General features: G+C 39.2%; 2 protein-coding genes and 1 long non-coding RNA gene across 3 annotated transcripts in view; 1 reads left to right on the top strand and 2 right to left on the bottom strand.

The window, feature by feature from the left end:
• Positions 1–23,574, top strand: part of LOC106916111 (protein mono-ADP-ribosyltransferase PARP4-like) — a 38,604-nt gene extending 15,030 nt beyond the window's left edge. The window contains exons 22-42 of the mRNA XM_088008423.1: positions 78–148; positions 1,404–1,591; positions 1,676–1,775; positions 2,913–3,080; positions 3,838–3,918; positions 3,996–4,076; positions 4,150–4,245; positions 4,317–4,427; positions 5,579–5,614; positions 7,002–7,025; positions 7,274–7,306; positions 8,412–8,453; positions 8,710–8,748; positions 17,061–17,138; positions 17,260–17,295; positions 17,869–17,973; positions 18,876–19,003; positions 19,350–19,410; positions 20,636–20,738; positions 20,965–21,097; positions 22,669–23,574. Of these exons, the coding sequence (XP_087864549.1) occupies positions 78–148; positions 1,404–1,591; positions 1,676–1,775; positions 2,913–3,080; positions 3,838–3,918; positions 3,996–4,076; positions 4,150–4,245; positions 4,317–4,427; positions 5,579–5,614; positions 7,002–7,025; positions 7,274–7,306; positions 8,412–8,453; positions 8,710–8,748; positions 17,061–17,138; positions 17,260–17,295; positions 17,869–17,973; positions 18,876–19,003; positions 19,350–19,410; positions 20,636–20,738; positions 20,965–21,097; positions 22,669–22,822 (1,868 nt within the window). The 3' untranslated portion in view covers positions 22,823–23,574. The remainder of the gene's footprint in view (positions 1–77; positions 149–1,403; positions 1,592–1,675; positions 1,776–2,912; positions 3,081–3,837; positions 3,919–3,995; positions 4,077–4,149; positions 4,246–4,316; positions 4,428–5,578; positions 5,615–7,001; positions 7,026–7,273; positions 7,307–8,411; positions 8,454–8,709; positions 8,749–17,060; positions 17,139–17,259; positions 17,296–17,868; positions 17,974–18,875; positions 19,004–19,349; positions 19,411–20,635; positions 20,739–20,964; positions 21,098–22,668) is intronic.
• LOC148160958 (uncharacterized) lies at positions 8,829–9,882 on the bottom strand. The gene is made up of 2 exons (XR_015762085.1): positions 9,129–9,882; positions 8,829–8,958 (listed from the first exon to the last, which is right to left on the bottom strand). It is a non-coding gene; the product is annotated as an uncharacterized LOC148160958 (long non-coding RNA).
• Positions 23,575–24,360: 786 nt separating the features above from the next.
• ttn.1 (titin, tandem duplicate 1) overlaps positions 24,361–26,919 on the bottom strand; it is a 35,423-nt gene continuing 32,864 nt past the window's right edge. The window contains exons 39-40 of the mRNA XM_088003017.1: positions 26,586–26,870; positions 24,361–25,671 (exon numbers count right to left, since the gene is read on the bottom strand). Of these exons, the coding sequence (XP_087859143.1) occupies positions 25,379–25,671; positions 26,586–26,870 (578 nt within the window). The 3' untranslated portion in view covers positions 24,361–25,378. The remainder of the gene's footprint in view (positions 25,672–26,585; positions 26,871–26,919) is intronic.

Below are 26,919 nucleotides of genomic sequence, written 5' to 3'. Positions count from 1 at the left end.
AGTTTATATAAACCACTAACTGATCTTCATCAACCTGGCTTTGTTTTCTCTTGATTAGTCTTGTTTTTGGTTTTCAGATTACAAAGAAGCTTTCCTGACGGCTCAGAAACTAGACGAGGTTCAAGCTGAAGCCATGAAGTTCATCAAGGTGAGTTCAGACTCTGAGAGGGGAGAAGACATGGAGAAAAGGTCAACAGGCCTGGACTCGAACCCATGACAGCCGTGCCAAGGACTGAAGCCGCTGTACATGGGTCAACGCTCCACCCACTGCGTCACCGCTGCACTCAAGTTCAAATTCGTTAACTTCAATTTCAATTCTTTAAGTTTTTATTTGAAGAAAGTGCTCAAATTATAAAAATTTGATGGTTAAATTAATCAAATTTAGCTTATAAGCTAAAATTAAAAACACATACTTATATAAATTCCATAAAAATCTAAATTTTTGACATTGATGAACTATTTATATTAATCGTAAGAAATCCTTTAATCTCCATGGCAACCATTCAGATGTGCAAAACACTTGGATGGACCTAGCTCCGCCTTCTAGGTGCAGCTCCTTCTAAGAGCTGCAGTTTCCAAGCTTCTGAGCTTCAGTCTCACAGAGGTTCCCTCCCGTGTGACTCCCCCATTCAGCTCCTTCAGCCAGCAGCAATTAGCAAACACCTGGTGGAACTGCACATCTGTTGAGCTCGTTATAGGAGCTACTTCTCAGTGCAACGCTGGTAAAAACGTTGTGAAAGGGTTAATGTAAGAGTGATGTTATTATGACATCCTGATGGCGGAGTTTCAGAAAAATCTGGAGTTTCTTAAAGAGACAGAGGCCCAAATTTAAGAAAGTAAAACTTCTTTTAAATCATATTCAATATACAAAGCATTTTTATAACAATTGTAACATAGTTACTGGATTCTCCTAAAAATTACACCATGAGTCTGGAAAACAGATAATACTGCCCCTATAACCTTTATTTAACCAGCTGGGTTATTAAGAACAAATTTGTATTTACAATAACAACCTGGTGGGGGGAATAAAACATAGGAAAATAAAGACTAATTAATCCAAAACTGTACAAAAATAAATCATTTGCTACAAACAATAAAGCATACACTAAAGAATGCTGTACTATTGTGTTTTATGCATTTTTTCTTATTTCTTATTCAAAAAGGTTATCAAATTATTTGTTTATTTGCATCTTCAATGTATTTCTAATTTTTATAATAATGACTGAAGTGGCTAAATTAAAAATCTGCAAGATGTTCCCAATTCCTTTTATCTGATTAATGGATTAATCATCAAAGTAACTGATTAAATATTCAATTACTAAAATAATCATTAGTTGCAGTTCTACTTGGAATTAAAATGTATTTCCAAACTTTACCAGTAATTCTCTTCTGTCTGCTGTTAGAGCTGCTCTTCAGTAGGGGGCAGCACTGAGCTGTGGCGGCCTCTCCGGGCGCTCAGCCTGCTGCCGCCGTCCGCCGGCGTTCGGAACCTGCTGCTGCTGTCGGACGGCCACATCCAGAACGCGGCGGCCACCCTGCAGCTGCTCAGAGACAACGCCCAGCACAGCCGCCTCTTCACCTGCGGCTTCAGGTGAGGAAGGTCTTCATCCCTCGCTTCCTTTTCATGTTTAGTTTCTCTTCCAACCAGGTGAAGTGGCTGTGTCTGTCATTTCAGCTCCACAGCCAATCGCCACATCTTGAGAGCCCTGGCTCAGGCAGGGGGCGGGGCTTATGAGTTTTTTGGCTCTAAAGCGAAGCACACCTGGGCTGAGAAGGTGAGACTTTCTAATTCACATGGCAAACTCACATCCAGCCTGCCAAAGCTTTTTCATTCGCATCCTTAAAAGTCTTAAATTCATGTATCTAAAATTAAGGCTTGAAAATGTATTGTATTCATTTTTAAAAAGTTGGACTTTAGCACGTTAATGACAGGTCTTAAATTTTGTTTTTACAGAACTATTCAATCATATTTTCTATGCAGGTTTTTTTTCTCACTGGACTTTTCTGTCAGGCAAAAGTTTTAGTCTGACTCACAACTACATTGTGTGTGACTGAATATTTGTGGCTACCACTAGCATAGCTTTGTTAGCATAGCTCTATACTTAGCTAGCTTTTTTTGGTTCTATAATGGGTAAGTGCAAATTTATCGCTATTTGGCTGGACAAAGTTCATGCATTTCTTTTTTTTTTTTTTTTTTTTTTTAGATTTTTATTAATTTTAATTTTTCAGCAGAGCAAAGTACAACCATACTTCAGTGGTACATAATACAAATGTTGACAATAGAAGTTCATGCATTTCTGTATGAACTTGCTGTTCCTGTATCTCTTATGGAGATGCAGGAACAGAATTTCATTTCATTAAATTTCATTCATAAAGTCTTAAATTGGAGGTAGTGAAACCTGCAGAAACCCTGTTTTTATTTGGCCCTTTAGGCTCCAGTCAGCAAATTTGAGTCCTTTGAGTTTTTTTGCAATTCCGCAAAATCAACAAATCTCTGCATTTTTTTTCACATGAATGCATAATTGTGAATTTATTGAAAATGTTCCACAAAAATGGCCAAGAATATTGGGTTTTCCTCCTGTAGGTGGCAGTATTTCTTATTTTTAGGACATTCTTGCCACAAGCTTATTGATGTCAAGTTATAGTTCCTGAGCAATTAATAGTTACATTAACATCATGCAAAAGCACAAATATTGCAAAATTTCTTGTAAATATTTCAAAATTAGCACCATTATCATTAATAACCATTATTGGTTATTTTAAAAGTTTGTTAAAACTGTTAAACAAACTGGATGTGCCTAAATGTGTCGACTTGCTTCATTTTACAAGGTGAACATTCATCATGAAGGTTAATTTGAGTCTTATCAGTTGAACTGGAGACGCTGTGACACCTGAACATGCTGTGGCTGCAGGTGGAGCGCCAGGTGAAGCGCATGTCGTCTCCTGGCTGCAGCTCCGTCTCTGTGAAGTGGCAGCAGTTCAACCCCAGAGCTCCTCCAGTTCAAGCCCCGAAGCAGCTGAACTCCCTGTTCAACGACTGCCACACGCTGGTTTACGGCTTTGTGCCCCACTGCACTCAGGTATTCAACTGGTTCTTCTTCTCTGCTTTACCTGTTGGGCCAGGTGGATCAGAGAAATTACAAAGAAGAGTAAAGTTGATCATGAATTGTTCTGGTCATGAAGTGGCTGAAACTAACAATTATTTTAGTAATAGATTAAAATTAGTAATACAGTTTAAATTAGCATGTGAAAAGCTATGGCCTTTCTGCTTAATATAGTATCAGTACAAACAGAATTTTCCCCAGATTATACTTCTGTCTATCCTTATGTGTCTTGACTGTTTGACTGTTTATTTAGAAAAGTCTTAAGCAAAGCTGTACTTGTACTGCTTACTGTGCAGTATAGAGCTGATCTGTGTGTTTTGTTGTTGTTTTTTTTGTTTTTTTTGATTAGCCTAATAATACTTGGTTAGCAAACGGTGCTTAAAAGGAGTTTGTTTAGGGGTTTTTTAACAGGAGGACTTGGGGCAGAATATATTTGCAGAAGTTTTTTTCATCTTAAATTTGTTTATTCCAGGTTTGGAATAAATATAATCATCAGGTCCAGGTTTGGCTCAATTACTGCTCTAAATGTGTGGTGTTCATTCAGCAAATTACCTTTTTTACACTTTGTATACTCCAGTTAACAATTAGTTGATTAGGAAATTAGTTGACAATTATTTCAATAATCGATTCATCACAATTAATCAGATTAATTGTTTCAGTGCTAGATGTGAGGGATGGAAAAATTCAGACTTCTTTATTCTATTTTCAATCAGGTTTGTGATTTTTCATGCAGGCGACTCTTCTTGGAGACTTGCGTGGTCAGGAGCTTCAAACCATGGTGTCAACAACAGAGCTGCAGAAGACCAGAGGAACGGTAAGGCTGTTTATTATCGTATGAACACATTGAAACATGAAAACAATCAACCTCAGCTGTTTGATTTGTTGTTTTAGTTTCTTCATAAGCTCACAGCGAGAGCCCTGATCAGGGACTACGAGGATGGGAACCTTGATATCACCGAAGCTGAACACGAGGTCAGCATGCGTGTCACCTTTGACCTCAAATCAGAGCTAAACTTTGGTGAAACTCCTGTTTTTGTGTATTCAGGGTAAAAAAGCAGAGCTGAAGTCCTTCATCATCGATCTGAGCAAAGAGTTCTCCATACTGTCTCAGTTCACCAGCTTCCTGGCCATCGAAGAGAGGGTCTGTTTGTTCTCATGTCACGTTTAGAGATGTGTTTTTGAATCGAACCAAAGTCATTTTTCCTGTTTTAGGATTCTGGGAAGCCAGACGATGGCGTCACAGACATCCCAAAGCTGATCGCAGAGGAGGACGTGGACTTCCTGCCATACATCACCTGGACTCTTCCTGAGGACAAAGAAAAAGTGAAAATATTTCTGTTAATACTCCACATGCTATGGAATTGCTCTGAAGTTCAAGATTTCTTATATGCAATTTCTATGTCAAATCAATTATACAAAAAGAAATTCAGTTTTCTCCCAGAGTATTCATTTTGGGGGATCCGTCTCCTCTTAAACATTTGGCATTCCATCACTGCTGAATGGGTCCACCGCCCCCATTTATTTAGTTTATTTTATTACTTTCCCCAGTAAACCAAGGAATTGTTTGTAGACCTCAGAGAGAAGTTTGTCTTTAGGCACAACTCTGGGGAAAAAATAAAGAAACATTTACGATCCCGATGAGCTCAGTGTTCTCCATCATTGGTCAGTGGAAGTTTGGAACCAGCAGGACCTCTTCCTTAATCTCCCTGCAACATTTCTCAGTATCTTCAGATCTTTCAGGTTTATCAGTGTTTTATTTTGAAGGAAGAATGAATAAAATACTGGAATGTTATGTTTCTTTTACAGAGAAACTTTGGAGGCACTTATGGTAGCAATCATATAAGTTCTCAGGTGAAAAGGACCAAGTTTCCTTCACTGTTGTTTTTAGATACTTTAAGGTTTTTATGGTTTAAAGTTTTTTTTTCTTCCTAATCCAAGTTGTGATATTTTTTTCTTGTATTTATCTTGTTTAATTTATGTTTCGAAACTATATTTGTCTGTAAAGCACTTTGAATTGTCTTGTACACAAAATGTGTTACACAAAGAAATTTGCCTGGCCTTTGATGATGAACCTGTTCCCATCTCAACATTCTCAGTATCTTTGGATCTTTCTGCTTTATCTCAAATTTTGTTACATACAAAGAATGATTGCTAAAAATACTGAAATTTGAATGGTTCTTTGTTATAAGGGCTTGGTGGAAACATTGTTGTCCCTAAACTGTGAGGAAACAAGGACAGTTTACACCACAGGTGTTGTTTTTTACAGTTTGTTACTTTAGACCATTATTTCTCAGTTCCTTAAAGGCACATTCAGCAAACCAACAGATGTTTTACACTTTATCTGTGGTTTACTTGTGACATACTCTCAGAATACCTACAGTATCTTTGGATCTTTTGGGTCTATCTCAGATTTTGTTACATAGGAGAAACTATGATAAAAATACTGAAACTTGAATGTTGTTTGTTTGTTACAGATGTTTTGCTATAAAACTTCTGTCGCCCCTGAAGAGGTAAGAAGGACATATTTTCAATCTCTGTTGTTTTTTAGCTACTTCTTTACAGTTTGTTACTTTAGACCAGTGGTTCCCAAACTTTTTCTTCTGCGCCCCACCTATGGATTACAAATGGCTGTGTGAAAGAGTAGGGGGGGCGGGGGGCATCGACTTTTTCTGTATTGATATTAGCTAGTCATCTTTTAGCTAACATTACCTGCATCCAACAGCTTTACTCAACTCAGTCGGTTAGTTTGGAGGGAAAAACTGTGAAAAGTTCTTTGCGTTTTGCTGGTTTGCTGCCGTGATTCTAACACAAACCTACGTAGCTCCGCCCAGCAGCAGCAGGTCTCCTTCACAGGTGGAAACCCAGCGCGAGCGTCGTAGCGCTCATGTTGCGTTTAAAGGCGGCTCGGAAAAACAGGTTACAACATGTTAACAACGGATTAAACAGTTTTAACTGCTGATAAAAGTGACAGAGGACACAAATATGGGAAATGTGGAAGCCTCTACTGTATCAAATTGACATAGGAATAACAGAGAGTTGGCCATTCTAAGGTAAAAACCAAGAGCATACAGCGTTCATGTTTTTTTTTTTTTTTTCATCCAGACGGCTTCCTGCGCCCCCATTGCAATGACACGGCGCCCCCCCTAGGGGCGCGCCACACAGTTTGGGAACCTCTGCTTTAGACCATTATCTCCCAGTCCCTTACAGAGCTCATGCAGCAAAGCAACAGATGTTTTCAGACTCTCAGGGTGCTCATGTGAAAGACATTGGAAACTAGAAACACAGAATACTTGCCTCTAGAGGAGGGGTGGGCAACTCCAGGCCTCCAGGGCCGGTGTCCTGCAACTTTTAGATGTGTCTCTATTTCAACACACCTGAGTCACATAACGGGGTGGCTAGCAGGACTCTGCAGAACTTGAGTGCACTTAGGAGGCGATTCAGCCATTTGATTGAAGTGTGTTGGACCAGGAAGACATTAAGAGTGGCAGGACACCGGTCCTTGAGGACTGGGATTGCTCACCGCTGCTCTAGAAGTACCTGTGCAGAAATGGTACAGACAGGCTAATTATAGGTTAACTACAGGATGTTTATGGATGAGGTTTTTAGGGAAACTTAAAACATTAATGAACAGGGTACATGCTTAGTACGTACATCATACCCATAGCAGTACATACAGGACATAAATGGTGTCATTATGACACAGTTTGTCTTTGTAGCAGCATTGATATTTTTTTTCCAACAAAATTTAAGATTTATAGCTGGAAGAAATGGTTTGTACTGTTTGGTATTTTACTTGAAGAGTTATTACAATTAATAAAATGTGAAACAACATAAGTGATTAAATACTGACCATACCTTTCTAATTCATTTCCTGCTTTCTGCTTGTTTCTTTTACAGACATCTGAAGACAGCGATGACGATGTATGAGTCTTCACACACAAATCTATTATTTATAGTTCATATGTTATTTTAGACCAATATTTCTCAGTCCCTTGTAGGTGCATTCAACAAACCCACTGAATGCGCCTTTGTACTTTATCTGTGGTTTACTTGACAGACTCTCAGAATACCTACAGTATCTTTGGATCTTTTGGGTCTATCTCAGATTTTGTTACATAGAAGAAACTATGATAAAATACTGGAACTTGAATGCTGTTTGTCTGTTACAGATCTGTTATGAATCTTCTCTCAATACTGAAGAGGTAAGGACAGATTTTCAATCTCTGTTTTTTTAGCTACTTCTTTACGGTTTGTTACTTTAGACCAGAGGTTCCCAAACTGTGGGGCGCGCCCCCTAGGGGGGGCGCTGTGTCATTGCAATGGGGGCGCAGGAAGCCGTCTGGATGAAAAAAAAACAAAACATGAACACTGTATGCGCTGGGTTTTTACTTTAGAATGACCAACTCTCTGTTATTCCTATGTCAATTTGATACAGTAGAGGCTTCCACACTTCCCATATCTGTGTCCTCTGTCACTTTTATCAGCAGTTAAAACTGTTTAATCCGTTGTTAACATGTTGTAACCTGTTTTTCCGAGCCGCCTTTAAACGCAACATGAGCGCTACGACGCTCGCGCTGGGTTTCCACCTGTGAAGGAGACCTGCTGCTGCTGGGCGGAGCTACGTAGGTTTGTGTTGGAATCACGGCAGCAAACCAGCAAAACGCAAAGAACTTTTCACAGTTTTTCCCCCAAACTAACCGACTGAGTTGAGTAAAGCTGTTGGATGCAGGTAATGTTAGCTAAAAGATGACTAGCTAATATCAATACAGAACCTTAAGCTTAACAAGTACCTTGTAGGCTACCGATGTTGGTGTCTATTTTCAGCTACGTACATTCATTTTGCCCCCCAAAAAAGTCGATTCCCCCCCCCCCCGTCACACGCGTCATTTCAACCAGACAGCCATTTGTAATCCATAGGGGGGGGGCGCAGAAAATGTTTGGAAACCACTGGGGGGGGCGCAGAAGAAAAAGTTTGGGAACCACTGCTTTAGACCATTATCTCCCCATCACTTAAAGAGCTCATGTTTTCAGTGTATCTGTGGTTTACTTGTGACATACTCTCAGAATACCTACAGTATCTTTGGATAATTTCGGATTAACTCAGATTTTGTTATATAGAAGAAACTATGATAAAATACTGAAACTTGAATGCTATAGTTGTCAGTTACAGATGGTTTATGTTTCTGATCAGGTAAGAAGGACAGATTTTCAATCTCTTTTTAGCTACTTATTTACAGTTTGTTACTTTAGACCATTATTTATCAACAAATGTTGAGAAATAATTGTCTTGAATGCTATGTTTGTTAGTTACAGCCGGTTCGTCGTCAAGTTTCTGCCGTCGCTGAAAAGGTAAGGACAGATTTTCAGTATCTGTTGTTTTTTAGCTAGATCTTTACAGTTTGTTACTTTAGCCCACTATTTCTCAGTCTCTTAAAGGCGCATTCAGCAAACCAACAGATATTTACACTTCATCTGAGGTTTACTTGTGACATACTGTCATAATACCTACAGTATCTTTGGATCATTTGGGATTACCTCAGATTTTGTTGCACAGAAGAAACTATGATAAAAGTACTGAAACTTGAATGCTATGTTTCCGTTACAGATGATGCATTGTGAAGTTGTGAAGTTCAAGATGCCGCCGGTGTGTGTGGCTGCTCGTCTGTCATTCTTACGTTTGCTGATGTTTATGTAACAGGTGTAGAATGGATCGCGACAGGAACCAGGATTTGCATTGATTTATTCCTGTTTAGAACAAAAACATATTCAGCAGCAGCTCCTGGCTCTGGCTCTCCCACACACACCTCTCCACAGCGCAGCTTGGCGCGAACTCACAGGAATGGGTTAAAATCATCTAAAGTTCACAAATAATAATAAAATAAAATCTGCATTCATACAAAACAATTAAAATGAAACTGAAACAGAAATAATCTGCCCAAAGGTTACAATTTTACACAGTAATATAAAAATATACAAAATACATGCATTTAACAACCAGATAACATTTTGAAATAATTCACATACCTGTTTAGAACAAAAACATATTCAGCAGCAGCTCCTGGCTCTGGCTCTCCCACACACACCTTTACCATCCAAAAGAACAAAAATAAAATAACCATGTTGGCACGGTAAACTGAATAAATGGAAAAAACGTGGGAATTAAATACCCAGAACAGTGCTGTGCTAAACATCAAAAAGTTAACCAACTATTTACAACTTATGAGTTGAACAGCATACTTTTTCTTTTTACATTTTTAATATTTTAATGTACAAGCAGAAGACAACTCTGTGCGCTTACCTCTCCACAGCGCAGCTTGGCGCGAACTGAGGAGGGCAGCGGGAACACACAGGATGTGACACGGAGACAGGAAACAAGAAAATAAAAGCTTCTCCACCAAAATAAAATACAATTCAAAAACCAAGGAAAAACAAATATGGGGATGGATTTGGGGCCACATTAGGATCCAAAATAAAACAGTATAAAACAGAAATAAGTGCAAAGGTGACAGCAATCATGTAAATTCAACAAGGTGTTTTGAGAAGGTTCATCAAAAAAATAAAAAATTAAAATTAACTCAGCTACATACTCCCCCCTGAACTTCTCAAAACCGTTACCGGTCAGATCAGGAACTGCATACAAGATAACATCAGCTAAACTTAGCTACATCTCTCTGATAATCACTGTGCAACCAAGGGTTTCTATATTTCAATAGGAAGTGACATCAAAGAGTTGGCCAGACCTTTAATGTCTACTTTGCAAAAGAATATGCCGTCTACAAATCCTCAACTTGATTACCAAATAAGTGTTATCTTGACACACAGAATGACAGTAACAAAATAAACTTTCATGTCTGTAATGAACAGAAATATCCAAAATGAATGAGATTTTTGTTTACTTCAGTAGAGTTTTAGCCAACCCACCAACCACAAAACGTCCTTGTTTGGTTTTCTGTGTCATATTCTGAATCAACCTATTCACTGGTTTCACTACTCTGCCCACCCTGGTCTTGATTTGGTCCATGGGTGTGGTCACTGTCAGTTTATCTGTGTCTTCTCCATTGTAGTCACTTGTCTGCAGCTCAGCAATGGGAGGCTCAGGATCAGCAAGAGGAACTGAAGGGGAATCAAGGGCTGGGTGCCCTACTTCTGAGAGGTTCTCCGATGGGGTGACCTCCACAACCCAGCTAGCAGTGCGCTCGGATTTGTGAATTTCAAGTTCCTTCAAAAGCAGGCTTCCATCGCATTCTTCTTTCTCTTCAGACTCCTGACCAACACTGGAGAAGGAAGGCTCTGTGTCATGATCCACATGTACTGGCAGGAAACTGGCTTGCAAAAGCAAATTTCTGTGAACCACTTTTTCATGTCCGTTGTCAGGGTTTCTAATGCGGTAGGTGTGACATCTTGAATCCTTGGAAATCACTGTGTACAGGGTCGACTCCCACCTATCAGCAAGTTTTCTGCGCCCACGTTCACCTCTGTTGGCCAAGAGGACCTGATCACCCTCTTCAATGTTAGCTCCTTTCACACCCTTATTGTACAGCTCAGCCTGCCGCTATTGTTTTGCGCTGGCATGAACTTGAGCAATACAAAGAGCCTCCTTGAGATCATCTCTCATCTTTTTAACATAACCATCATAGTCTGTGATGTCATTGTCTTTTTCCACACTGTAGAACATAACATCCACTGGCAGTCTAGGAACCCGACCGTACATCAGGAAGAATGGGGCATAGCCAGTCGACTCATGAGCAGTACAGTTGTAAGCGAAGGTTAGCGTTTGCAGCATCTGAGGCCACTTTTGCTTTTCTCTGGGAGGCAATGCTCTAATCATGTTTCCTAGAGTCCGGTTAAACCTCTCAGTGTGGCCATTCCCCATGGGATGGTAGGGTGTTGTTCTGGACTTCTTCACACCTGCTATCTGAAGTAGCTCTTGGATAAGCTGGCTCTCAAAATTCGCACCCTGGTCTGAATGTATTCTCTGTGGGAAGCCATATAAACAAAAGTACTTATCCCACATCTGACGTGCGACCTGTTTTGCAGACTGGTCTGAACACTTGAAGGCATGAGCCATCTTAGTGAAGTGGTCTGTCACCACTAACACGTCCACACTCTTCCCATTCGAGTCTTCTGCAGACCAGAAGTCTAGACAAACTAGCTCCAAGGGGCCTGTGGTTTTGATGCTTTCGAGCTGTGCTCGTCCCTCGGGCTCCAATGTCTTGCTAACAACACAACGCTTACAACATTTCACATAGTCTCTGACGTCTTGCTCCATTTCGATCCAAAAGAACCTTTGTCTTGAAAGGTATAAAGTTCTACTCTGACCCTGGTGGCCAGCATTATCATGCACACCACTGAGAACTTGGCCGATCAAAGAGGAAGGCGTCATGTACTGATGTCGCTTTTTCCCCGTCAATGGATCCTTGCAAACTCTGTACAGAATGTCATCGTGCATCTTCAGTTTTTCCCACTGTTTTAGGATTTTGAGCACCTTCAGAGGCAACCCAGCTCTCTCTCGTCTTGATGGTCGTCTCCCTCGGATGACAAATGGGATGACTTGGGACAGGACAGGATCATTCCTCTGACTATCATGCAGCTCTTGACGTGAGAGAACAGGTCTGGTTCTCTCACTGGTCCGTAGATGACACAGGTTTTTGACCTGTGTCATCTACGGAACTGAGTCTCTGCTGGTGTATGATCGCAACACACTACTAGACCTCCAACCTTTGGTCCAGGATATGGAGTTATTCGATGTTGCGGGCCAACAATCTTTGCCCCCGCTTCTGTCGGAGATTCCGAGCCACTTGTTCCGGGTTCCTGTGCTGCTTTCACGGAGGAGACGTCGTCGTCGTCGCGGTAGACGAAGCGGCCGGCTGGTGAAGCTGAAGTTTTACATGACGCACTGTTCTGCTTTTACTCGATCATCGCAAGGATCGTTTCTGGGCTCTCGGGTGCCTCAGCGTTTCTTGGATCCCGTTGATGTCTGCTTGGTGCCAGTGGTCGGCGTTGAAGTCCCTCTACACCGCCGCCCCTGCCCCTGCTCAACATGCGCCGACGGTGTCACCAAAACCTGAGACCGCTGTGCCGGGTTTCCCGACCTGTCGAAGCCCAGGATCAAGTTCCTGTTAGGATTGGCCTGGTAAACCCCAGGTCGCTTGTGAATAAAACTTTTATTCTTCGGGACTTTTTTAGTCACCAAAACCTGGATTTTCTGTGTGTGACTGCGACTAACCTGGAAATCTGTGACTGTGTTTTCGGATCACCTGCCTGTTTTATTCACTGTTACTTTGACACCTAAAACTCGCTCTGCTGTTCGGCGCTGTCGGATTATTAACCCTTCCACTGCCACTCAGTTTCTACTGCTTTTCTTCAACTCTGTGAATCATCTGACTTCCTCCACTTCGATACAGAAGAGCTCTGGTCCTGGTTCCATTCTTCCTGTCAAACCATCCTGGACTCGGTTGCTCCATTAAAAACCAGGCAGCCAAAGATTAAACCTGAGCCTTGGTTTAATGACAGAACTCGTGCTGCAAGTAAGGAATGTCGTCGTGTTGAACGCAGATGGAAAAAGGATAAACTGTAGGTTACTCTTCAGATTTTAAAAGACTGTTGGCGTCTCTACCAGAGCACAGTTAAAGAGGCAAAAAGGGAATATTTGGCAAATATCATTTCCTCAAACAGTCATAACCCACATGTTTTATTTAACACCATTGACTTTGTGCTTAATATTTCTCAGAATGCCTGTTTGGAAGCTTCTCCTGATGTGTGTGATGATTTTATGCATTTCTTTATTGAAAAGGTTGGTAGTACCAGGGCTCTTATCACAGCTCCTGACTCTGACCCCTCAATTTCAGTCCCTTGCTCTGCTGCTTTCAATCAGTTTGAGCCTGTGACTGTCTCACTGTTAGAGGATGTGGTTGGCCACATTAAGCCATCAGGTTCCCCCCGGGATCCTGTGCCTCCACGACTTTTTAAAGATATTTTACCTAGCATAGGGCAGCCTGTTCTTGCAATTATAAATAGCAGTCTGTCCTCAGGTGTGGTCCCTGCTAGTTTTAAACATGCAGTTGTCCAGCCACTGCTTAAAAAACCTGGCCTTGATCCGACTGTTCTGGCTAATTATCGGCCTATTTCGAAGCTGCCTTTTCTTTCGAAGGTTTTAGAGAAAATTGTGTACTGTCAGCTGAAACAGTTTTTAGATGACAATGGCATTCTGGAGGTTTTTCAGTCAGGTTTTAAAACTCTTCATAGTACAGAATCTGCTTTGATTAGAGTTTTTAATGACGTCCTTCTTGCATGTGATTCTGGTCACCATGTTGTTCTGATGTTACTTGACAATAACTGCTGCCTTTGATACAGTAGACCACAACATTTTAATATCGCGATTACAGCATATTGTAGGTATTGATGGCACTGTTCTTAAATGGTTCAGGTCTTACCTGGAGGAGAGAACATTTTCAGTGAAAATTAGTGGCTCTAAATCATCTGCTGCTTCAATGCCTTATGGTGTCCCACAGGGCTCAATTCTTGGCCCACTGCTTTTCTCTCTTTATTTACTGCCTCTGGGTTCTATCCTTAGGAAACATGGGATTTCTTTTCATTGTTACGCTGATGATTGTCAGATTTATTTGCCCATAAAGCAGCAGGATGTACATTCAATCAAACATCTCCTGGCATGTCTAGGAGATATTAAAGCTTGGTTGAACTTTTTAAACTTTAATGAAAACAAAACAGAGGTGATGGTGTTTGGACCCAGTGGCTCCTGTGAGCCCTCCTCTGTTGACCTGGGACCTATGAGGGTTATTTTAAGCCTGTTATTACAGATCTTGGTTTTAAGGTGGACAGTGATTTTAAATTGGACGGCCAAATTAGAGCCGTGGTTAAGTCCAGCTTTTATCATTTAAGGCGATTGGCGTCAGTGAAATCTTTCCTTTCCAGGCAGCATTTTGAAACAGTGATCCACGCTTTTATTTCAACTCGACTGGATTACTGTAACTCACTTTGTCTGGGAGTCAGTCAGTCGCTGCTCTCACATCTGCAGCTAGTACAAAATGCTGCTGCACGACTTTTGACAGGAACTCGAAAGAGGGAGCATGTGACCCCTGTCCTGGCCTCACTTCACTGGCTGCCTGTATATTTTAGGATTCATTTTAAAATTCTTATGTTTGTTTTTAAATCATTGCATAATCTCGCCCCGGCTTACCTCACTGAGCTTCTTCATCCCTACGTACCCTATCAATCTCTCAGGTCAGCAAATCAGCTGCTCTTGGAGGTACCGAGAACAAAAAGGAAGCTCAGAGGGGTCAGGGCTTTCTCTGTTATGGGCCCCAAATTATGGAACAACTTTCCTTTGCAGGTCAGAGAGGCCCCTTCTCTGTCCGCTTTTAAAGCTCATCTTAAAACCCATCTATTTTACTTGGCTTTCAACACCAGTGGGATCTAGTTTTAAATTGTATGTTTTTGTTTTTTAAACTGTTTTTAATTACTTTTTCATAATGTTGCGTTTTTAAATTGTACAGCACTTTGTATCAACTGTGGTTGTTTTAAAGTGCTTTATAAATAAAGTTGGTATGGTATGGTATGGTTTTTGCCGCCAATGAAGAGGTAAGAAGGACAGATTTCAGTATCTGTTGTTTTTTAGCTACTTCTTCTTGTGGTTCTGATGTTACAAACTTTGAATTTGTATTTCCCTCTGAGATTATAAAATCCTTCTTCTTTTATGAAGAATTTTTGAATATTTTCTGATAAATGATAATCATTTTGTGCTTTAAATAAGATGCACACTGTTTGTAAATTCACCAAATGAGGAAGTTTTTATAATTTAGTTACTGGATTTGTGTGGTCCACGTAGCCAACGTTATTAATAACTCTGAATGCTCTGTTTTGCAGTTTAACTAATGGTTGTAATGAATTTGCATAATTATTGCCCCATATCTCTGCACAGTAACTGAGGTAGGCTAAAACTAATGAATAGTATATACAATATTTAATGCTTTCTGTTCAACCAATTGCTTGGATTTATTCAATATAAAAACTCTGATATTTTTTGGGATATATTGAATATGTAGTTTCCAATTAACCTTATCATCAATAATCACACCAAGAGTTTGTGTCCCCAAACTCTTTCTATATTTATTACCTTAATATCTATTTTTGTTTCAGAACTTGGTTTGCAATTCCCAAATAACTTAAAACTAAATCATTTCAGTTTTAATCAAATTTAGCGACAACTTATTACCATCAAACCACATCTTCAGTTTGTTCATTTCTTTGTTTACTTTATTTAGCAGTTCCTCCATATCATTTCCAACAAAAAACATATTTGTGTAATCTGCAAATAATACACTTTTCATATTTTCACAAGCTTTACACATATCATTTATGTACATGATAAAAACAAAAAACTTTGGGCCAAGCATTGATCATTGGGTTTCACCACAAGCAATGTCCAAACATTTGGAGCTGATTTCTCCCAACTGTACATATTGTTTTCTATCTCTATAATAGCTTTTTACTAGAGATGTGCCGATCAGATTTTTTCCTGCCAATTCCGATTCCGATCACCCATGAGGGCCGATCACCGATACCATAATTATTATTTTTTTAATCATAAGCACTACCGGTTACATTATGTGGAAAAAGGAACCATGAATTCACCTTAATTTAGACAAAAACTTGTTTTTAATAACTTTTTCCAGGAAGGAAACAAAACAAAACAGGCATTGTGCAAATTGTACTGCTATTGATAATACTATCTTTAACAGACTGATAACATATGAAGGCTCTGAAGAGGCTAAATAATACAAAAGTCAAAATAAAACTTCTCAACATTGCCAAGAAGTTCAAGTATAAAACTTAACATTCAAAGGCAAAAACAGGTTCCATTACAATAAACAATCCAGAGTTACTGAATGAAAACTTCCTGATAGCATGGCGGCTAGCTGATTACTGCTAGCTCTGAGTGGCTGTTTCTGACTGAGCGGAGTAATTATGCAGATCAGGGTTATGCATAATTACTCGATTATTTTTTCAGACTATCTGTCTCATGTTAGGACAGCGAAAGTTTTAATATGTATGTAAAATGTATTATTCTCAGTGCGTTATAGTTCCACATCGCTTAGGATTTGTTGCTGCGCGTTTGCGCAGAGTGAAGGAAAGAGGAGACCAGCTGCACAGGCAGGCTGCGAAATGAGATGCAGGTGATGATCGGTTTGTGTGATCAGCAACAAGAGACCGTGATCGGCGATCACCGATCATACACTTTTTCACGGAAATCGGCCGATTATGATAAGTGGCCGATCGGTACACCTCTACTTTTTACCCAATTCAACACATTCCCCTTAACTCCATATCTTTCTAATTCATTTTTAGTAAATCATGATTTATTGTGTCAAACGCTTTTTTTTAAATCAAGGAACAATCCAGAAACAATTTTTTTTATTGTCAATTGTGGATTTTATGTTTTCTTTAGTCTCTAAAATAGCCAGTGTTGTAGATCTTTTGGACCTGAATCCATACTGATTTTCACTGATTAATTTATATTGATATAAAAGATTCTAGCCTATTGTTAAATATTTTTTTTATATTTTAGAATAAATTACTGCCAAAATCCATAGAACAAAATTCTTGTTACTCAAAAGGTGAAGGTGTGTTCATAAGTTCTTAGTGTGAAATTGATTTTGCAACTGAGTTCAGTTCTGTCAGTTACGTCCATGATATTGTGTTCCTGTGTGATTGTGTTACCTCCTTTGTCGTGTCACTCCATTCACACATATTTATCCAGTTCCTCCAGAGATCTGATCAACACTTTTGATTATTAGGTATTCCTAATAATTTTATAAATATTTTGCAAATACTGGAAAACATATTTTCCAGTATTTCCAATACTGGAAAATATATTTTCCAGTATTGCAATATATTTTCCAGTATTGTAATTGCTTTATTACATCTGCTTTATTACAGATGTCGGCTGTAATAAAGCCGACATCTTTATTACAGATGTCGGCTTATTCAAAGTCCATCGCCACTGAAGAGCCTCAGGTAACGAGTTAACGCCACTGTTGTTTTATCTACTTCTTTACAGTTTGTTACTTTACACCTCTGTTTCTCAGTCCCTTAAAGGCACATTCAGCAAACCAAATGCTATGTTTGTCTATTACAGATGTTGCGTTGTAAAACTTCTGTCTCCACTGAAGAGGTAAGAAGGACATATTTTCAATCTATGTTGTTTTTTAGCTACTTCTTTACAGTTTGTTACTTTGCACCACTATTTTTCAGTCCCTTAAAGGCACATTCAGCAAACCAACAGATGTTTTACGCTTTATATGCAGTTTACTTGTGACATACTGTCAGAATACCTCTCAGACTGTTTGCTGTTCTAAAAAGAAAGTCGGGGTGCAGCAACTGCAGTTCTGGCAGATATTTAAAAGCAGGACTGATTTTGGCCTGTACTGATTTGTTTCTGTACTAACTATACAAAAGGTTGGAAAGTCGGCAACAGTAGGCTATTGTTAAATGCAGCCATCTCTCAGACCCTCGTGGTGGTAGAAAAGATGGGTGGATAAGTTTGGTTTCACATACAAGTTTGGCCAATTGTCCTTCACTTTTCCCTTCATTTGGGTACATTTTCACAGTGGGGTCCAAATCTATGAGCTCTGCATCTACTTGCAACATTCTTAGTGTCTAAATCTTTCAGATTTATCTGCATTTTATATAGAAAGAAGAATTGGTGAAAGTACTGGGACTTGAATGTTGTGTTTCTTTATTCCAGATGCGCTTCAGTTCCCGCCTCCCCAAACTGACAACAGACGACACCATCAGCGGGATTTCTTTCTCTTCGAAAATCAGAAATGAAAAACTAATCATACAACCTCAGGTAAATGTAGAAGTGGAGAAGTTGTCTTATCCACTAATTAAACATAGTGGACATTTATATCCTGCTAATCTAAATGTGGATGTTGTTGATGTTTCTCTGATCATTTTTGGTTTTTTCTTTGACCTTTCTGTTACATCCAAACCAGCAGTTATTAAATAAAGACTCTTAAATGACAGCTAGGTTTATGGAAATGATTAAGTTTATTGTCTAAGCAGGCCAACTATAAATAAGTGCATTACTTCTGTATACAAACCGATGTGATGCAAAAAAAAAAGTGCTTCTATTGCAGTTTTGCAATATACACAAATTTTTATACTACGTTATCTTAGCACAAAAACTTTTTATGAAAAAATGTTTTTTTAGAAATTGGTGTTTTACGTAGAGCAAATGTATTTTCAGAATTGCACAATTTTATCCTCAATGACAATGCAGCTACTGACAGTTTAATCTCCTGGTTTATCACCAAATAAAGTCCCATGAGGAGTGAGTGGCCATGTCTCCATGGCCACTCACTCCTCAGGCCATGGAGACATTAATCTCCCTGCAACATGCTGAGTATCTGAATTTTTCTGATATACCTCAGACTTAAAAAAAACACAACAAAAAAAAAACAATTGATAAAAATCCTGGAAGTAGAATGTTATGTTTGTCTTTTACAGAGATGGACTTAGATTTCTATGATGGTGCTGTCCAGCCTGCTCCTCCTGAGCTAAGAAGGAGTTTCCATCTCTGTTGTTATTTTAGTGATTTCGTTACAGTTTAAGTTAGGCCCTTATTTCTAAGTCCCTTAAAGGGCACATACACGGTCTCGTTGGGTTTTTATTGTTTATCTCAATTTTTTTACATAGAAGGAATGACTGATAAAAATACTGGTATTTGAATGTTATGTTTGTCTTTTACAGGCGAAGATTATTTCAGATAAAATATCAACGCTCACACCGCTGTCTGGGACGTCATTTAGTTCTGCATTCCAATCTGGTGGTTTCGCAGGCGTTCTGTCTGAATCAAAAACCCCATCAGCATCACACATGTTAGTATCCCTCCACCACTTCTCTTGTATCTTATTTTTCTTGGGAATCTCTTTTCAGCTCCAACACCCCCAGTGGAGCTCTGCAACCTCTCCTTTCTGTTAAGTGCAAATCCTTTCATGATTGTAAATTCAGTCCAAAACCAACAGTCGGTCGTTTGATTGGCTCAGCAACATCATCCATCCTTTCAGTTCTCAAACACAAATCTGAATGAATGGATGAATTAACATGTTACTTTATTAATCTCATAAGGAAATTCAAACCATTCTATCTTTATGAGCACTGAGCTGATATTTTTCATCTTATTACCTGGAATTGAGTCTTTTGTGTTGTGTGATGTTGGTCCAGAGGTCCAGACCCAGAAGAGCAGAAGCTGAAGTGGACAAAGATCTTCCAGCTGCAGCAGGCGGTAAGATGTTTTGCTCCATTGTTTAAATTGGTCCAAAACTCAGAGAAAAAAAAATCTCCATCATAATAAAATAGTTGTTGGTATTTTATTAGGGGATAAAAACTATGGTGCAAATTGCTTCCTAAAAACTTAACCTCATCTCAACAACATTGCATATTGTTATTTAATATAAATCTAATTTGAAATTTGCATTCACACCAGCCTGTTTAGTCTGCGTTAATCCAATTCCAGTTAGTTTGTCCAGAAAGTCCCAAAAAATGAACTCTGGTCTACCTAAAAAAAGCTAGGACTCGGTTTGAGAACTCTGGTGCAATTTGAATGCATATATGAACGCCAAACGGACCAGCAACAGCTCTGAACGCAGGAAGCGGACTACACCACAGAGCACTCTGAATAAACACAACCAAAGTAAATGTGTGTGTGTGATGTTAACAGAAGACAAAAGAGAAATCCTACAACCACTAAAATCTGACCCTACTCAATTTTTGTTTGCTTTTTCCGATGAAGGAAAATGCACTTAGTGTCTTTTTCAGAGATTTTTGTGTCATTTCTTTCAGTGGATCTTTTGCAGTGCCACCACAGCGAGGAGGGAAACAGGTTTTTCAGTTAGTTTGTATCATTTGATAAAGTATGAAGGTCCAGACTGCAGCACCTTGATCCCTGTAACTTTGAAGTCATTCTGCTGTAAATTTGCTTCTGGACAGATTCTAGAGTCAGATAGTTGTTGCTTTGTGCTGCTTGGTTTACAACCACCCTACTGTACTCTGGTCTCATCTGTCCAGACATTGTTATTACAGGAGTCTTTGTTGTTTTAAAAGACCAGAAGTTTCTTCAAATTTTCCTAACAAACGAAAATTTTTCTGTCCTGTTATGAATATTCAATATCCTGAAGGGTCTGCAGTGGGTTATTTATTGACCTGACAAAGGTGTTGGATAAAGTCAAAAAATGCTGCCACATAAAGTTATCTTGATAGCAGACGGCAATTTGTATGAATTGATCAGTCTTAATATGCTTCACTGTTACCTGTGGTGCCCCATAAGGCTCAGTACTGGGTATAAGATTGTTTATTATGTATGTTAATGTCCTGCTTTTGTGACAGCTGCACTTTTCTCTATATATGTCATGGAAGCAGAGATAATTGACTAAGTTTTGTTGATTTTATAGAGTAAAAATATTTAGTAGTAGTTCTTGTGTTAACTTGTGTCAATCTTCTGTGTGCTGCAGGATGGATACTGGGAGTTAACTATTGAGCTGGGAAAACTGATCAATGTCAACGTGTATGAGTTTGTTAACGTGTTCCTGAAGAACAAAGGCATCCATTCTCTGGGTGAGCGTTCATCATTAGTCTGTGTGTAAAAGCAGCACAATCTTAAAGTTTATACTGATTTTTATGTTGTTAAGAGTTGTTAACGTTAAGATGTTAATTGATCTGATATTTTACTATTTATATTCCAGAGAAATATTAAAATAAACCTGGTGGTTTTAAATCTCAGACAGTCGTCTAGGTTTGGTTTACTCCAGTGTTGAAACTGAACAACATGTTTACGTTAAAGGTGCAAAGGTCAACTCAGGCATCCAGAGGCTGGTGGCGACTCTGCTGGTTCTGCAGCTGATGAGGGAGGAGAAGCTGGAGGAAGGAAAACTGCTGCAGAGTCTGTTTCACCTGATGGAGCCGACCGGGTCCAGGTCAGAACCGCAACAGAACACACAGACACATGAGGAGAACCCGGCCACACAGACATGAACTCTCACATGGAAATTTAGTTCAGTCGGTCGTAAAAATGATTTTTAAATGACTAATCTGAACCGTCCCAGCAGTGGACTGCTCTTAGCTTAGCAGAACACGAATGAAAACACTGGTATGCTAAGCTACCAAGTCCAAGTGGAAAGTAAATCTTTTCTGCAGACCCAGAGGTCCGTCTGTAAGGAGCACCAGGAACTTTGATCCAAACTAGGTCACCATGGGAGGAACATGAACACCAGACACTGAAACGAGTTCTGGAACATGTTGCAGCGTTTCCTCCAGAAAACGTGCTAAGCCCGGTGGGCGGGGCACCGAGGCGGTCCAATAGCGACCCACTGTGTTTTTGTATTAAAAGATGTTAACAGGAAATGTAAATTATTACTGGATAATTACACATTGCTGGAAGAGATTCCTGACATACTTAAACCCAAAACTATAGTCTTAAAAACAACAAATTAAAAAAGCACAATTAAAATAAATATCAATTATTTGCATTTCTGTTTAATCCAAATTAAGTCAGCGCCTCCTTAAAGCCCCCCAGGACTTTAGGGCCCCATAAATGTTAATATTTTAACACAAACCACAGATACAGAAATTTTACACTTGTTTATTCAGAATGACAATGCTGTTAAATTTGATTTAATGGTTCAGCAAAGATAAAAGATTTTTATTTTAAAGAGATGGCAAGATCCTTAAATTTTTTGTAAGTCTGTAAAAGTTCAAAAAACAATCTTCATAGATTGTTTTGTTACCATAGTTACAATCTGATGCTGTGAGCTTAATCTTTGAGTTTGAGCTGTGTTTGTTCACAAATATATCTCAGTAAACTACGGATTGCTTTTTAGGTTTTCCAAAAAAACTATTTCTCCTCCCTAAGATTTCTTTTAATCTGTGTTGAAATGCTGTCAGTGCTGCTGATGTGGTGCAGGAAGAAAGGCCCCTAAATCTGTTTTGCTCAAAGCCTCATACAGCCTTAGACCGGACCTGCATGATGAGCTAAATCTGCTGCACTGCACATCTTTGCTGGACACAAAGGGACAAACAGGGAGGTTTAATTTATGTGGCTTTAGTAGCTCTAACATTTCATGTCAGAGACAGAGACTGTTTTAGTCGACTGAGTTTTATGGAAAACATTCGCATTTTATAAATCTATATTTTTTTGTGAGCTACTCTTTTCAAAATTTGTCCTTATGCCGATTTTTAGTGAGAAAGCTGTGAATTCTTTCATACATGAGGTTCCTGGTGAATGAGTCGGTGCCACACAGCACAATAAAAACATGGGGATGTTTTCTCATATTTAAATCGTTTTGGGTGCCACACCAACCGGGAGAGGTTGATCGGCTAAAGCCATTCCTCTCCCTACATTTGGGTAGAACATATTTACAGACGGTATTTTTTAACTTCAGTGCAAAATACATATGTTTTTGGCTTAATTACTAATTAGAGCAGAGATGTGAATGTTTCTTCCAGGTCAGTATTCCTGACTGATTAACCTGAATGTTTTCCCCTGCAGGTCTGAGCGCTGGCATCAGGTGAAGAAGGCAGTGGACTGGGTGCGCTGGGCTGACCGACAGTATCCGTACGCCTGCAGCCGGCTGGAGCTCGGTTCAGGCTGGGAGCCTTCCATTCGCCGGCTGCTGAGCCTCATCACTGAGCCTCATCACTGAGCAGGCTGAGGCTGAATAAGACGACTTCATCGCTGGAGATTCACAGAGAAGTTGCTGCAGTGCTTTCTGAGAGTTATATAACCATCAGCATGTTTTTTTCCCCATTGCTTTTTATCTGCTTCACTTGGTATTTTGTACAAAGAGCTGAGAAGATCCTGCATTGAATATTTTCTTTAAATGACATGAAGAGAAAGGAAATCTTCACATTTCATCCCCATAAACTATACAAAATTAATCAAATTACACTCACACAAATAAAATTACAAACAAAACTTTTAAAAATCATATACTGTAATTGCACTTTTTTCTTAAAAACTAATGATTAAATTTTGTTTGTTTGTGATTCTAGTTGAGATAACTCGAGATCATCCCATTTCCTCATGCTGGACATTTTGGTTCAACAGTAACAATACATGAAATTACCTGTAAAAAAAGTCACATAAAGTAACATCTAGTCCTAACCCATAGAATCGGACTTCAATAAGATCAATGGGGTTGTGTTTTTATGTTGTTGTACTTTGCTTTTTATATATAAAAAAGCAAAAATAATCTTTATCTATTTGCAGTAACAGTCAATCTAAAGCAACATTTTTCACTATGGCAATAACCTTGATTCATATATCAACAAAATCATCCAGCGTTGTCTCTAAACCTGTTTCTCATGTTGGTGATGGGTTTTTGAATTTTTCTTTTAAATTTCGTTTGGGTGATGTCGTCGATGACGATCTGAGAATAAAACTGACAAACCCAAAGTTCTGATCATGTATTTGTTTTAATCATCACCTTGTAATTTTTGATGAACCTATGCGAATTTACTGGTAAGGTACAAAATCCAGATATTAAAGCAACCAATGCCAATATAAAACAGTTATAGATGGGCATCTTTAATTAACATATTTGTGCAATAAAATTCCTACAGGTTCCTGTCAAATTTTTTCCCAAATTTGGGAAATTTCCAAAGTGAGTGGATGGATCCAAATCCTGCCTTGAAACTTAATTTTATTTTAGATCTAAATTCCAGTTTCAGTGATGCTCAAGAAATAATTTTAAAGCCAACAATTGCTACTTCAGTAATGTATTCATTATTTGCCATGAACAGGAAACTAAAGCATGTGAGCATGTAAATGGTCATGGTTAAAAAAGTTATATTATGGTTCATGGGAGAAAAACACAAAGTACAGTATGTGTCTTATGTTACAAATTAAAAAGCGGTCAGACTTTAGTATGAATGATGGTGAAAAGCCATCATTCTACATTGAATCATGGTAAAAAAAAAAAAAAATCATACTATGGGTCATGGTAAATTATAATCTGTTCTCTCTGCTTCCTTCATGTCCCTAAAAAGTCCTGGAGGAAAACCAACCAAATGTATGGTTGTATATGTAGTTTTACTTAACACTTATCACATACGTCTAACATAGCAATCAATTAATTGTACTTTTATGTCTTTTAGTCACTTTGCCTACCATTGTATTGCGTTATATTATTAATGCTGTGGCAGAGAATAAAGGACCAAATAACCAGACAGAAACATCCTGTAGTGCTGATGATCATGCTTTATTAAATCAATAATTGCAGAAAAACTCAAGGAGGCTGCAAAACACTGAAAGCTACAGCTAACTTCAATCCAACAAAGTGCAGGATGACACCAAAGGACACGGAGCGCATCAGACGTTGTTTGTGGCTGCTGGTCGTCTCATTGGCGCCACCCTGTGGACCGACGGGTGAACCTCTACAAACTAACACACAAGCACACTGCAGACCTCCGAGAGGCAGCTCTGCCTCTGAAAACAAGCGCCGGCAGGACTCTGGCCAGGTTGATGGAACGACGGAAGAGTCTGAGCCGACGGTCGTTTTCCAGAATCAGAGCACAAAACAAAAAGAAGAAACACTTTGGACTCAAGCAGTGCAGGCCGCTCGCACTGTGAGCCTGTCATAGAAATGGCAGTATGACATAATCAGTCGGCGCAAGAGGTCCAGTCGCCCTGCTTGCATGAGGGTAGATGCAAACAGCACTCAGGATCTCATGTTCCTGTTACAAACTAAAGCGCCGCTCCCTTCGCAGCGGCGCGCTCAAAGTTTTGTCTCCGGTTCATAACATCAACAGGGAGCCTCTCTACCTGTTGAGGCAAACTTAAAGACTTCAACTTATCGTTGAGGCACAGAGTTTAGTTTCCCAGTTTAGCAGGGTATTCGTTCCAACGGAAACTTTCTCCTGTTAAACTATATTTAGTTTCTTTAAGTTTCAGTTAATATTATTGTCATAAATAACAATGCATACATTTTCCATAACCGGTAAACTCGGCTATATACATTATGTACATGTCAAAGAAAAATGGATCAAACATCCTAAGTCATAGTTATCCAATATGGCACATTTTACAACTTTAGACGTTAGTCTAGTTTGGCATAAATTAACGTCAGGTTTGGTACAAAAATAGTTCCTATTTACAAGAATATTCCAGATCCTTATCAAGTAGACTACTGTGTTTCATCAATAAATAAAAAGTCATGAAAGAAGGGAAAAGGGGACATTTGAAATATGAGATTTTTTTTTTACACCGATCGAATGCTGATGTTAACGGTTGCTGAGTCCGATCCGAGCTCATTGGACAGTCTGAGGGTGTAGGCGCCGGCGTCCTCCTCCTTCACCCCTGTGATGATGAGGGTGGTCAGGTCCTCCGTGGTCTCGATGTGGAATCGTCCACCCGTGGACACGTCGATCGTCTTGCCTGAGCGGGACCACTCTATGTGCTTGGTGTCGCCGGAGAACGCACAAGCGACTGTCAGGACTTTGCCAGGTTCGATGCTGATGTCCTCTGGCAAAGCTTCGATTCTCGGAGCAGAACCTGAAAGCAGCAGAGTAATTTAAACTTAACAAGACAGTTACATGAAGACAAAATAAATTCAGATATTTACATACTTTTAAATTAAACATATTATGCTTTATTGAACAAGTTAGGAACAAGTTAAGATGTTCATTACATCTTAACTTGTCGATTAAGATGATTTTTGCATAAAAATCATTCTTAGATCATGAGATTTTTTAAGGCGACTTAAACACCAAAAAACATTAACTTATTACCAAAAACAGTGTTTGTTTGTTTTTTTGTTTTGTTTTATGTGCTTGGAATGTTCAGAAGTAGTAGCGATGAAAATGGAAGCAAAACAATTTGTAAAATGTGAATTTTGCATAATAGGTTTCCTTAAGCAGTTGAGAAAAGCTGACATGATGTCTTGGTTTTGTACAGCACTCAAATTAATCCAGAACACTGAAAAGAACTAGAAAAACCAAAAGAAATACAGCAAGATATCAAGAACTCTGGACCAAATTTAGTAACATCATAGATTTTTATGCATCATCATTTTTGGAGTCATTAGACTTAAAAGCAAAACCCGACGCTCTGAGACTTTAAGATCCAAGACACTTATATTTGAGTGTAATAAAAAAAAAAATCATTTCACTTTATTAAACCTTTTTAAGTCAAGTTTCATAGAATGAACATTTATTCTGAGGGAGATACAGATAATCAAAAAGACCAGTTATCTCTCATTTGGGCCACTAAGGTGCCTTGAAGGTTAATGTCAGATATGGTAATGAAATGGCTTTTGATATGGTGTAAGGAAATTCCCTGGTTTTAATTGAAGCAGGAACACAAAAACACTTGATTTGCTGAACAATCTTAGCACTTTTGTCAATGGGATTCTGAAGAAATGACTGACTTAGCAGCTAAAGACTTTAACAAAGGTTGAAGTCTCGTACCAATTGCTCTCATTGAGGTTCCCTCCATGTGGGATGTCATTTCTGTGAGACTGCTGGAGCTCATGGCGTATGTCTCAGATGTCATGGAGGACATGCTGGACATTGACATGGTCTCAAACTTCATCTCAGCTGCCATGCTGCTGAAGGAGCTGGACTCCATCATGGATGACATCATTGTCTGGTGGGCAGAGGAGGAAAAGGCCGAAGACTCCTCCATCGTGTGGACTTCTTTCTTTGTCATCATGGACGAGGCCTTTGACTCCTGGTGACTCACCATCACTGACCCTGTTGAAAATTAGTTGGAACATGAAACCTCATCAATCATCTCTAAATT

This window comes from Poecilia mexicana, unplaced genomic scaffold (genome assembly GCF_051168715.1).
Source record: "Poecilia mexicana isolate PSO_F unplaced genomic scaffold, ASM5116871v1 scaffold_2, whole genome shotgun sequence".
Classification (NCBI taxonomy): Eukaryota; Metazoa; Chordata; class Actinopteri; order Cyprinodontiformes; family Poeciliidae; genus Poecilia; species Poecilia mexicana.
Note: the sequence above shows the minus strand (reverse complement) of the source record. Positions and strands in the feature narration are given on the sequence as shown.